This window comes from Tenrec ecaudatus, chromosome X (assembly GCF_050624435.1).
Source record: "Tenrec ecaudatus isolate mTenEca1 chromosome X, mTenEca1.hap1, whole genome shotgun sequence".
Lineage (NCBI taxonomy): Eukaryota > Metazoa > Chordata > Mammalia > Afrosoricida > Tenrecidae > Tenrec > Tenrec ecaudatus.
The window spans coordinates 58,534,031-58,548,045 of NC_134548.1; the positions used below are offsets into that span (position 1 = coordinate 58,534,031).

The following is a 14,015-nucleotide window of genomic DNA, read 5'->3' on the forward strand; positions in this document are numbered from 1 at the left end:
AAGAAAGAGGTTTATGTACAAGAGAAGTTGAATATTGAGAAAACATCCTAGCCTGGTGCATATCAAGTCCATAAGTCCTATATTTGCCCATATTTCCAATACCAATCTATAAAGTCCTCTTCAGACTCAATGAACACCTGCAATGATGCTGAATGCAGGAAGATCACAGGCAAGTGGGTGGGAAGCCTTGTGGATCCAGTGGTGTTGTAAGTATCTCAGCGATGGCAGGGATCTCCAGGCGGATCCTCCATTTCCCAGGCCAACGGGGTCTGTCAGTGTAGTGCCATGTTTCTTGCCAGTAGAGCATCTCTCAGGGATCAAGTTTTGTCAGTAGAGAGTTTCCAAATGAGTGAGGAGAGAGAGGGAGAGTCTCCACTCCAAGGAGGAAAATGAGGAGTTCCCAGAATCCTCTGGGGGAAGGCCATGCTCACACAGAGGCCTCGTTGGCTAACCAAGGATTGACCCTCTATACCTCAACCTTTCACTCATAATCCTGTCAAACTGACAACTGACTATGTAACTACCACACTTGGCAAAAGTGGGAATTCCAGATCACCTCGTTGTGTTGATGGGGAACCTTTGCATGGATGGATCCAAAAGGAGTTAGTTGTTGGAACTGGACAAGGCAACACTGCATGGTTTAAAATTAGGGAAGGTGTGGAAAAGATTCTATCTTCATCCAACTTATTCAATCTCTGTGCTGAGAAAATAATGAGAACCTGAATTATATGAAAAAGAATGTGGCATCAAGATTTGAGGAAGGTTTATTAACAACCTTGGTTGCTGAAAGTGAGCAGGATTTGAAGCATTTGCTGGTGAAGATCAACACCTGCATTTTTCATTATGGACAATAACTCGTCTATGTTAACAAGACCAAAAGCTTCACAACTGGAAAAACGGGTAACAGCAAGATGAATACTGCATACATTTTGTTTTCCTTGGACTTCCAACCAGTGGCCATGGAAGAAGCAGTCAAGAAAGCAAAGTTTGCCTTGCACTGGGTAAACTTGCTGCACAAGACCTCTTTAGAGTGTTGAAAGGCAAGCGTATTTCTTTGAGGATGAAGGTACACCTGATGCATGTGATAACTTTTTAAATTTCCTCATGTGCGTGTGAAAGATGGACATTGAATAAAGAAGACAGAAGTAGAAAAATCTACCTTTCAATTGTGGTACTTGAGAAGATTACTGAAAGGATCCTGGACTGCCAAAATAACAAACAAATCTACCTTAGAAGTATATCCAGAAAGCATCTCAGGGGTGAGGCTGGCCAGGCCTTGCTTCATGTACTTTTGGACATGTTATCCGGAGAAACCAGTCACAGAAGTATATCATGCTTGGTAAAGGAAAAGTTCCACAAATTTGTGGGTGGTGGTGGATGGATGGATGAACACAATGGCTGTAGCAATGAGCTCACAATTAAGAACAAGTGTGAGTATATCTGAGGTCCAGAAGTGTTTCATTCTGTAGTGCATAGTTCCTGTGGTTCATAACCGACTTGAAGGCACCTCACAACAAGTGTCATACTTTGGTTGTTGTTGTTACGTGTTCTTGTGCCATTTCTAATCTACAGGGACTTGATCAGAAAGAAACACTGCCTGGCCCTGCACACCTCCGCACCGCCTTGCCTTGGACGATGCGAAAATGCCCAAGAGAGGTTGCTCACACCCCGGAGCCAGGGACCAAGCCCAGGGGATGGACTGCTAAGGATACAGAAAGGGAGTGTGAGATTCCTTAGGTGAGAAATACGTGGTCCTTGGCTTTTCGAGAGAGAGAATTCACACTGAAACATGGTTTGTGACCCAAGTGAGTTTTTATAAAGAACAGAAGTTTCCAGTTTTTTACACGCACCCTCAGGGCACTTCACACCCACACCTGAGTTCAGAGAAACCGCAGGATGGCCGAGGAGCAGCTGGAAAAAGAGGGAGGTGGGTTCCTGATTCTGGCTTTTCAGGGCCTTCCACAGCAATGGTACTGGTTGACCCCATTGGCTGAGTTAAGCTCATCTGTCCTAGATTGGGGCTTGCCCAGGTATACTGGCTTCCAGTCCCAAAGTCCTGAATTTGTGCGTGCCCTCTAGCTTGTGTCAGCTTCCAACTTCCTGTAAAGGGGGTAGAGAGGCCTTAGCCTGTGGAGGGCCAAATTCCTATTTCCTGTTCTGCTGCCTCATAGGCGTCATTGGTGAGAGCTGGCCAGCTGAGCACAGGGGACCCCTGTCACATGACACTCTCTAACCCTGGGGCCAAGGTGGTCAGCTGCTGATGTCCAAATCCTGAGCTATTACTCTAGGATGTGGGAGGAGGGGTGTTCCACCAGCTGAGACAGGGCCTGCAGAGCTTTGGGACAGAAGGAAACCATGGCCTTGCCTACAGGGACCTCCATCTTGTCCTCACTGCTTGTTGCACCAGGGATAGTGGTGTGGGCTCTGGTGACAGCCCCAAACTCCTGGCCCACACTATCCAGGCCCAGGGATCTCTCCCCTGCCATATTCAGAGCTGACCACGAGATGTGTGCACCAGGGCAGGCCTGCCCCTTGTGGGGTAGTGCATTGAACCTTGGGAAGGCTTGGGTGTAGAGTACACAAGGTCCACCAGAGTGGCTCAGGCGCTCTGTGGCCGAACCCTTTATAATGGGAGCAGGTTGGGCTCTGCGCCACAAAGCAACTCAGCATTCTGGTGAGGATGTAATGGCGCCTGGATAAGCAACAGGGGGCTGTCAGCACAGGCATCCCGAGATCACAGCAGGCGCTTGGGGGCAGAGCTAGCCCACAGCTCCTTTTCGGGGTTGGAGCCTGCACCTTTGCGCAGGAAAGGGGAGTTGGCGCGTGCGCACTAAATTGGGCTGCTGGGCAAGCTGACAAGGTCCCGGATGAGGTCACTGGCTCCCCTGGCCTTTGAGCAGAGTTGAAGGCTGAGGAGAAGACTTGTTGGCCGCAGGTGATGGCGCTGGTGGGGTGAGCCCTGAAGGAGCAGGGGCAGAAGGTCCGCCCCGCCCTTATGGCCAGTCTGGTCACGGTAGAGTTGATGACCCCGGTGAGCAGGGCAGTCCCTGATGGCGCTCAAGGCCGTGCAGGCCAGGATGGTGCCAGAGTGCGCCCTCACGGTGCTCAGTGACCCGGAGGGTCCCCTAGATCTAGACCTGTGTAGCCATAGCTGTAGCCATCAGGGTAGCCCTGTTGTGGGTGTTGGGGGACGCGGGGGCACGTTGGCTCTGGTGAGGATGTAGGTGGAGTTGTGCGTGAAAATCCTGGTCGTCAGAGTGTCCAGGAGCCACTAACCATCTCTGCCTCTCCAGCTCCACGGGTCGTGCTGGCTGAGGACAAACACGAGCCGCATGAAGATGTGGTGCCTGCACCCAGAGCCCCGGAAAACCGAATGCGGGTGTGGTATCCTTTTCAAGGACAGACATTTCCCCTGCCCAGCCCGGGACTATGACTGTTGGTGGTTGGGGGTCGAGTTCTAGTATGACCACTTCAAGGAGGCCGTGGTCAGTGGGACAAAGTGCAAGAACTGGGGTGCTGAGGACAGTATGCAAGGAAGATCTGACAGAATTGCAGGATATGGGCAGTGTGTGGTATTTGAGGGTGGTGCAAAAACCCCGAGAAAGGGGGAGGGAAGAAGTCAAAGGGCGCTTGAGCTGGACATGGCTTGGTGGAGGGGGCTGTGTAGAGGGCATGCCTTGCTTCAGGTTGTCCTGAGATGACAAGGAGGCTCAGGCAGTAAACCAGTGTCCAGTGGTCCCTTAACCACGTACCTGCAGTACTCTGGACATCCCGTTCGAGTCCTCCCTGGCAGAAAACTTTCAACATATCCTGAGCCTAACTTCTCAGAGCTATGGCATGGTTGGCACGATTCAGGGCAGCATCATGACTATGTAAGTTCTAGTGGAGCCTAAGTGGGCATGGGTGGCAGGTGCTCGGACGAGTATCAGTCACAGGGGCGTTGTCGTGGACACAAAATGCAAACCCACTGCTATCTTATGAGGTCAGACAGCTTGACCTCTCTCCAGTGGAGCACTGGTGGATCTTCACAGTGCCCTGTCCTTTAGCAATGCCAGGCGTTCATCTCTACCCCACAAGGGGAACCAGACTCTTTGGCCTAAGGAAGAAATGGGGTGCACTGAACATGGATGGCATTTTCCATGTGGAGTGTTTCCCTTTCCCCTCACTTTAGCAGATGGACTGAAGAAGACCCTCTTACACACTTCCACCAACCCTTTCCTGGAACAACTGGACCTGGTGATCCACAACATTCCTGCCTCTAGGTTTCTGTATGTGCGAACTCTAAGCAGACAAAGGAGGGGCAATATCTAAACTTCGCTCCCATCCAAGCCCGTGGATCCTTCCCGGGGCCCTGAATGCTCTGGAACAGTTTGCCAAGAGGGGCCTAATCCTTGAGCTCCGTGTACCCACAGCTTTGGTTTTCTTATTTCTGGGGGAGGAAGGGGCTTCATTGTTTGTCACTGCAGAAAATAAAGCCGAGAGGCAACCCATTATACTGGTACTGGAGGGGACTTTCTGGGGCTCAGATTTTCAATTAATTAAATAAAATAGAGGTCAATTAAAACAATGGAACTTTATTTTCTTCTCCATTGTGTTGTTATTCAGCATTCAGGACTGCAAACAATGAGATTTGATTTTTCATTGTATACTTGCATCTATGCTTGACGTGTAGTTAAGCACATTAGATTTTGTGCACATTAGATTTCCCCCCCCAGAATTTGTATTTTACACGTTAGCCCTTCCTACTGCTGAAACTTCCTCAAAATTAGTTTATTGAGTATATTCATAAAAGGGGCATTATTATGTAAATGCAAAGGTACAATGTACACCAAGTCCCATTGAATTAAAGTACGTTAATTTAATGTATTCAGGAGAGACATTAATAAGAATACCTGATCCCTTTGACACCTATGATTGCACAGGCTAGTGTACTTCTTCCATGTGACCTTTGTTGCTTCTGAGCTAGATGGTTGCTTGTTTACCTTCAAGCCTTTAAGACCCCAGCCGCTGTATCTTTTCATAGCCGGGCACCATCAACCTTCTTCACATTTGGTTATGCACCTGCCTTCAGTGATTGTGTCGGGAAGGTGAGCATCATAGAATGCCAATTTAGAACAAAGTATTCTTGCATTGAGGGAATACTTGAATGGAGGTCCAATGTCCATCTGCTGCCTGAATACTAAAACTATTAATATATGCCCATAGGTCTGAAGTTTGAATCTACTGAGATGCCTCAAGAAAGGCCTGAAAACCCACTTCCAAAATATCTGTCTTTGAATAGCCATCAGAAGTCTCTTATGATATACAGAGGTGAACAATCAGTTAATATGCTAGTCTCTTCACTAAATGGTTATACATTTGATTCCAATTAGAGGCACCATAAAAGAAACATCTGGTAATTAAATTCCCTTAGAAGCCTTAGAAATCTACTTCCAAAAAATTTGCCCTTCAATCCAAAAGAAAATCCTTCTCCTTTGATACACAGGAGAGATGTAAACAGTTAACTCGCTCTCTGTGAACGTAAAAATTAGTGGTTCTGGTCCACTCACACGTGCCTCAAAGAAAAGGCTGACACTTTCCTTATAGAAAGTCAGCCTTTGAAAACCCAACAGAGAAGAGCTCTCTTCAAACTCACATGGATGCCATGGTTATTTACCTAGTTTGCTAAACCAGAGGGGAGAAGTGTGAGGCCTTTATGGGAGGTTTTAAATAATTTTTTTACAATGAAGAATCTATGTAGTATCATTTTTATAACAGTCTTGCAAACCATAGATGGTGAAAATTTCTGCAGTAGGTATTTCACTGTTCATTAAAGAAAGTCTCTGCACCACGACCCATGCCCAAAGATGAAATTCCTACTGAAGTCTTTCCTGAATACACTGAATTAGTCTACTTTATTTCACACTGTCTTTGGTACATATTGGGTATCTTTTATGCACACCTCCAATGGCGTCTTTTTGAAGAGGTTTTAGTAACAGGAAAGACTTACAAGTGAAATAAAAATTCATTAAAAAATCCAATGTGCACAAGCAAATTTTAATCTTAACCTCCTGAAAACTTTATACTTCCTACATCGGTGCATGCACTTATATATACATGCAAATATACAAGGAAAAATCAATTCCAAAATGTTTATGGTAGTGAGTGGTGAATGACAGAACACCACTGAGGAAAAAAAAAAGAACTTTGCTTTTCCAATGGTCCTCAATTCTATTGAATTAGTTGGAAATCAGAGTCCCAGAGACCCCCTTCAATATCAGGGTGAGGGGCTGCAGCTCAGTTTTATTTTCTGCAGGGACAACAGTTGAAGCACCCTCCTTACCCAAAACAAGAAAACCACAGCAGGGGGTCCTCTGCACTCAAGGTCTAACTCAGGCAAACAGGTTCCTAGTGGCAAACAACTCCAGCGATCAGTGCTCTAGGAGGGAACCACTGGATATGATAGGAGTGACGCTTAGGCTTCATCTGTAAAATAAGGCTAGTAGCTATTTCACTGGGTTGTCAATCAGGATTAAATTAGATATCTTAAGTAAAACACCTGGCCCAATGCCTGATATACAAAAGGCACTTAATAAATGGCAGTGATTTTTTAGTGAGAGGTGGTAGAACAGAATGATAATAATACAGCCTCTGGAACCTGGTTGGTCTTACTATGATCCTGAAAGGTTATTTTACCTCTGTTTCCTAATCACGTGGATAGAATGAGTTAATATTCAAAAAGTACTTAGAGAACTGCCTAGCACAATGAAGAGTGTTAAGTGCTAGTTCTGATAATTATATTGTATAAAATTATATTCTATACTGTATTGACCCTGCACAGTGATGAAGACCAGATTGTATTGGAGTTGCATGTCAGAGAGAGAGAGAGAGAGAGAGAGAGAGAGAGAGAGAGATTAAAAACAAAAGAAAAAACTATATTCATAGAACGAGAACACAAGTAGAGACATTAAAAGTAATATGTAGAAGCTTTGGAAAGCTTCCCCAAGGAACCTGTTAGGCCTCTTTGAATTATTTTCCTACTGTATTCTAATTATATGTTTCAGGTGTGTGGACTTTATTCCTCTTGAGGGCTGGGATCCCCTCCCCTCCCCACACCAGTCATGAAGTTGGGGACCAACTTGCTGACAACCTGTTGAATTGATGGGAGGGAGGACGAGATAATGTTTAAAACCAAGAAGGTATTCCTGTTCCTCGCCCATCACCATCCCCACCACCATCATACAAAAAAATGAAGACCACACAAAGCATGCCAAGATAAATCATTTTATCTCTATAGGAAAGGGAGGGTCTAAAAAAATATATAAATTACATTAGTAACACAACATAAGAAAAATGCAGGGGAAACAAAAAACATAACAAAACAAAAAAAAAAACCCCAACCCAACAGAGAAACCTGGATGATGCTTATTCTAACCTGTTTATAAAAAGGTCCTGCATCAGAAATTCACAATTCTATCCACTTCTAAAAATATAGACATGTACAGAAGTGGTGGGCCTGTTTTAAAATTGTTTGCTTTTTTCTTTTTTGTAAAAATATATTAAAGGCGAATAGAAATCCTCTCTATCTGTCCCTTATCAAATCCCCGGCTCTCTGCTAGGGAGTGGGGACCAGAGGTAACTCTCTTATCATGTTCTAAACCTTGGTTACTGTCATCTCAAACCCCTCCCCAATTCACTTCAAACACATAGAACATGAAATAGAAAAAAAAAAGCCTATTAGTCTCTTTGGAAAAGCATTAACTCTGAGGGTAAACTTGCTTTTCATTGAAACAACACAAAACAACAAATAGGAAGCTCAGAGAACCCAACCAAACTATATAAGACCTACTCACATTGAGGTTGGGCTTTAGCTCCTCAGAAACTTTTAACAAAGAAACAAGGGGAAAGAAGTCCCTGGAACCAGGGAGATTTTGCTAGCAATTAGCTGCCTTTGAAATATCAAAAGGAGTATTAGTGAACACAGGGGCAGTCAGGGCCTCGTCAGGCCTCTTCAGGCAGATGCCTTCACAGGGACTCTTCTCTCTGTTGCCTTCAAATCACTTAGGTAAGCAAAACTGGGTGAAAACAGGCGAGGAGAGTAGGGGACTTCATGTGCTGGGGGGAGGTAGCCAGGCGTTTTGCCTTTGGTGTGACTAGATGGAGGACTGTTTAGGCCCTCCAGTCCCCAAGATAGAAAAAGCAAATGGAGCTAAGGGACCCCTGATCCCAAGAATAATAGAGGCAGGGCAGTGGAGAAAATAAAGACAAACAAGGAATACAAAGAACACAAGGAAAGTCTCATATATTCCCTGTCGCCTTACACGATTAAATTCCCCAGAAGCAATGGGCAAGTTGGAGTGAGGTTTGAGCAGATTAGATGGCCCAAAGAAACTCCATGGGGGCAAAGGCAAAATAGAAAGAGGGGAACATTCTCCATCAAGTCCAGATCTCCAGTGAAGCAAAAGAGATAAGAGGCAGGGAGCTGGAGGTGAGGGTGAGGGCAAGGACAATGGAGAAGATACATAGAGGGAATGAGAGGGGAAAAGGGAGGATTGGATGATCTGCTCCTTCACATAAGGGTGTCTCCTCTCCTACGCTTGGGATCTTGAGTATTCCATCTGCACCTTACTTGAGCATTGAACTGACACATGGAAGTGCACAGGACCAGGAATGAAGATGTGAGTCCTGAGGTCTTCAGCTCAAGACCTCAGATGGGGAGAAAGTACAGAGGTTGTCAATAGGGGTACAGGGTAAGCTTTCCTGCTACACTCCCTCTAGAAGGTCTAGGCTGTGTTGTGTGATACAGGTGAAGGTAGCAGGTCATAGGGCCAGGGTTATCTGCTTTAGTGACAGTACTTTCAGGAAGGTGGTTTTTCACCTGCTGGGGTCCAGCCACAACCACATGGATAATGTTCTGCAAGACCTCAAAGTCCAGGTAAATCCATGAGCTAACCTTGACACAAAGGACTTTCACATATAGCCACCCAAACACAGCTTCCTCCAACAGACTACAAAGTTATGGGCATCCTTGAGAAGTGACAGGATTTTTCTTTCTACCCCAAAATGAGTGAAGTCAGCCCATGGCCTTTCTATGACATGTCTGAAAATGATCTGCAGTGGGGCAGTAAGGAGACCAAGTCTTCCTCGTTTCCATGAAATATTTGACATGAGGGAGCAGAGGCCAGACACTTCTCCCAGGTATAAGTGTGTGTATGTGTGGGGCATGTCTACCAGATTGGGAGGAAGATGAGAAAGGAAGAGTAGACACAAGTGGGCAGGCTTCTGGAGACAGGGCTAGAGCTATAGTGTCAAGCACTGGGCCTCCCACTTCATGACCAGGGGAATATGGCAGGTCCCAGGCTCTCTTAATATCTCTCTTCATCCTGCCTTCCAGCTCTAGGTGGAACAAGAGTAAAAGGCAGACAAGGCAGGTAAAAGGAAAATGAGTTGGAGCAGCAGAAGAGGTTCTTGTCAGCTAGACACTACTTCCAATTACCTGCTACTCAGGAGTATTGAAGACAGGATGCTTTAGTGGAAATGGGGGAGGAAGTTGGGGAGTCCATAGAGGAATTTGTAGGGGAGTCCATGCCTTTGGTCAGTCCCAGGAAAGCAGGACAATGCACCCCAGCACCTTGCCTGGGGCAGACAGGATCCAGGAATGCCCCGAGTCAACAATGGAGAAGGCAATGGGGTTGAAAGGGTGTGGGTGGGGAGTGGTGCACAGGGGGCTCACAAAAGGAGTTTGCCATTTCTGTGGATTTTCAGGATACGTCCGAGTCTCTGCTTTGCTGTGGCCAGGCCTTTTTTGGGACGCTTTCCTGTGGGGGAAGGGAGAAGTAAGCAAGGTCCTCCTGCCCCCTCCCCACCAGCTTTGGCAAGTAGCAATTCCAGTACCAAATGTATTCAGGTCACCTCCCCTTCTTTCCTCTGCCTCATAAGTTGTCCCATCCTTAGGCCTGATTTGAGCAAGAAGTCCTCCTTAATGACTTGTCTAACTTTACATGTCTTTATATTTCTTCCTGTAGCAGCTATGAACTAACTGCTCATATTACAGATTATCTAGTTCCCTTTCCTCCATGTTTTAGCCTTAATCATTTTATCTTCCTAATTTGACAAAAATGTGATTATTGTGCGTCTGTGTCCTCTTATCCTGACCACCAGGATTAGATATGTGCCTGGTTAATGACTATAGCTCAATGTCCCTGAAATTATCATCCCCAAAGCTTTAAGTAGAAATTCTCATCCCCATCACTCTAATGCCATACCAACCTCACCACCCATGAGCTGAACAATCTAGGGGCTGGGCTTTGAGGGTCCAAGTGAGGAAAAGAAGGGGCTTGACTTACTCCTTCTCTTATAGTATTTTCCCCCATGTCCTAATTGAGTTCTTCAATATTTGATAAGTTTTTTCTACCTATGTCCTCTGCCAGTGTCCCGTAGCATTTCTTCATTCCTTCTTGAACCTGCCTACTTGTATACTCCATAGAATTCCCATCTTTAGTCCACCCTCCACTCTGGCCACTAGAAGGATCTTACTAAATCCAAACTTTCTTTCTGCTAAAATCCAGTCAATGTCACTACATGGCCTATGGAATTAAGTCCTCTTTCCACTAGCCTTCAGTTTCCCTCCCTGGTGTTCTCACCTATCAAAGCACTTAAAAGTGTGGAATGAGTGGCCTCAAAGTTCTTCTCAGATCTAAAACCCTATGGTAATTGTACCTTGTCCTGATTGATTGCTCTGGGAGCCAACTGAAGGGCGCCGCTGGGTCAAGAAGACACCGGGGGCCATAGGTGTGGTGCTGCGGTTTGCCTGGGCCATGCCAAAGGCATTGGGACGAGCAGTATACTCGTGGTCAGCAAGGCTTCCTGAGAGGGCCTCTTGTTTAGGCTCAGGAGGAGGCAGTGGGTTGAAAAGCTGGGGGGTAGTGGCCAGAGTTGGGGCTGGTGTTGCCAGGTTGAGATTGGAGTCTTGAGGGCGAGGCTGTTCTATCTCCTTTAGCAAAGGTTTCTTCTTGACATATTTTTTCTTCTGGGTCTTCTGCAGTTCCTGAAACACAAGTCAAATGGAAGCTCATGAATGGGGAAAAGAAAATTGACCAGAAAAGGAATTAGACAATGGTCAATATGGTTCTGTAACCCATCCCTTTAGTCTAGCCTGAAAGTATATACTACACACAAGTCTTCTAATACACAAGGTCATCTCCTTGATAAATGAGTTAGGAAATGTATGTTTTAGTATCAGCATTGCCACTAATGATGGAGAACATGGATATTTCTATTAATAATAGCTAAATTTACGCCAGTAGATGAGGCATTTTATATACTATATATCATTTGATGATCATGGCAGCCCTGGGAAAGAAAATTATTTATATTATAAATGAGAAAACTGAGGGGCAAGGGTACTAAGTAACAGAGGCCAAGGTTTCATATTTTAAAACAGTTAAGTTCAGTAATCAGCTCAGATCTATTAAACACAGAATCTACATCAAGATAGAACATCTGAGAATGTGAAAGGATTAACTTTGGAATGAGATAAATCTAAGTTTACATCTCAGTTCCTCATCTATAAATGGGGAAAATAATAGCTGTTTTTTCCGGTTGTTGGAAATATTAAGCAAAATAATAGTGCAAAACACATAGAACTAAGTAGGAACTCAACAAGTGATAAACTATTATTCTATTTTCATCTTTTATAATGGCTTCATTTTCTTTTGCTGATATTTTTCTTTAAGAGAACTTGACAATTTTCCAGGTTACCTGGTCATAAAACCTCACTTTTGGATGGGAGTTGTGTCACTCCTTCCAATGTGTTAGCTTCCATTCATTGTTCTAAGACTCTACTATCCACTGCATAGTGGGTACCTATACAGTGGGCATCTGAAGCTCTGAGAACCTGCAAAGGTGGTGCTTGAGTACATGTGAACAACTTCACCTCAAATGCTACAAAGCCACACAAACCAATTCAGTGATTATATTTCTTTGCCTTCTCTTGGCAACACGTGCCTAATCCTGCCATTTGAAAGATATGACAGGCTGTGGCTACCATAAGAATTTCTGAGGGATAAGAATAGTAGCATCAACAATATATGCCAGACAGTCTTCTATACTTATTCATTTAATACTCATAAAACGTGAGTAGACTTATAACCCAAGTTTAAGAATGACAAAAATTGTGACACAGAGAAGCTAATTTTTTTACTTGAGGTTATAAAACCAATAAACGGCCAATTCAGGATTCAGACCTAAGTCATATAGCTCCATAATCCTTGCTTTCAATCCCATGGCCATTCCACCCATGCCAAGAACGGCATTTCTGTTCCCATTTCTCTAATTCTAATCTGGAATTTATCTCTTCAGATCAAGATCTTGCAGTCTGCTTTTCTACTTTTGCCACCAATTTCTTTCTCATCCACATACGCTCACAGAAGACTAGTCTCTTCTATGACAGGACCAGTTTTATCATGCTAATTCCCTTACTTAAAAACTGTCAGCAGGTTCCCACCAAAGTCCAGAGTCCTAACATATATTGCTTTCCACAGTCTAGCCAATCCATGCTGATAATGATGGAAAGTTAATATAGCTATGGTATTTACTTTGTGTCAAGTGATGTTTAATATATCACCTCATTTAAAATTCATATAAAGTCAATGAGGAAACTGAGGCAGAGAGATGTTAAGTAACTTTAGGATTTGAAGCCAGGAAAGTTAGCTCCAGAATCGGTGCTTTTAACCACTATTTATCTTACCCCATCTCTCAACATGAAGCTTCCAATCCAGAAATACTTGACCATACCTTCACTCCCTCCCTCCCTCCAACATTGCTTAGCATAGTGGTACTATCAAATTAAGTGGGATATATCTTCACCCATAAGGAGCCCTGGTGGCATAGTGGTTGTGTATTAGGCTGTTAACTGCAGGTTAGCAGTTCAAAACCACCAGCTGCTCCACTGGAGAAAGACAGGCTTTCTACTCCTATAAAGAGTTATAGCCTTGGAAACTCACAGGGGCAGTTTTATTCTGTCCTCGAGGGTTATTCTGAATTGGCACTGACTTGATGGCAATGTGTTTGGGTTTTTTTTGAAGGTGCTTAAAAGTTTAATAAGGGTCACAATATAGTATATTTATGATTTTAAGTACCATGAGTGAATGTTATAAAAGCAGAAAAGATGATCATGGAAATAAATTAGTAACCATTTTAAATGGGTAGAAGATAAAATATCTGTCCAATGGGCAGAAGATTGTGTACAGATACGGAGGTATGAGATAATCTGACACACTGACATGAATACCACACTGCAGTATAGTTATAAAGTAATCCTTGAGGGACTGGCAGGTGAGAGGTTAGTGAAAAACAAATCAAGAAGGCCTTCCTTGTGTACTATATAAAGAAATTCCTTTTTCCTGGGATGCCTCTTTGTTCCATACCACAAGCTCAACCTTTAACCCACTGCACCCCCACCCCACCCCCAACTTCAAAACCTCTTCATTAAAGTCATCCTTGATGAACCCAAATAGAAGTACACACCTTATAATGCACTGACAGTATTTCTCACACTTTTAATTAACTTAGGTTTATTTAAGCCCCTCTTATTAAATTACATCTTACATAGCACTGGCATTTACACAACACAGAGAAATTTTGGTCAAAGAAGGGTCACCTGGCCAGGTTGGTTGCTTTTGAGCAACCAAGTCTCTGAGACACTTCTAAGCAATTCTAGAGCTCCACGGAACATTATATGAAAAATCATTCTATTATGTTTCCTTTAAATAGGACTTAATTATGGTTTTATATAAGCATTTAACTATTTCATTATATTTAAATAGCAAGTAACATGAAATTTGAAGTTAGGATACAAGCTTGAATGGAAATCTCCATTTAATCTGGTTTAATCTGTATTATCTTGGACTTGTCACTTGAAGAGAGTCTCATTTTCTTCACATGTAAAATGATGAAAATATCATCTTTTGAACAGGATTAATGGGCATATTACACGATACATTGTAAATGGAAGCACCTAGCATACAGCAGATACT

The 14,015-nt window shown here is 43.9% G+C and overlaps 1 protein-coding gene across 4 annotated transcripts in view; it reads right to left on the bottom strand.

The window, feature by feature from the left end:
• Positions 1-7,254: 7,254 nt before the first annotated feature.
• The window catches only part of PHF8 (PHD finger protein 8), a 158,115-nt gene continuing 151,354 nt past the window's right edge, over positions 7,255-14,015 (bottom strand). For 3 of the 4 annotated variants that reach the window (XM_075539672.1, XM_075539671.1, XM_075539673.1), the window contains exons 21-22: positions 10,699-11,026; positions 7,255-9,797 (exon numbers count right to left, since the gene is read on the bottom strand). In XM_075539672.1, the coding sequence (XP_075395787.1) occupies positions 9,709-9,797; positions 10,699-11,026 (417 nt within the window). In that variant the 3' untranslated portion in view covers positions 7,255-9,708. The remainder of the gene's footprint in view (positions 9,798-10,698; positions 11,027-14,015) is intronic. The other variant, XM_075539674.1, reaches the window with a different exon arrangement.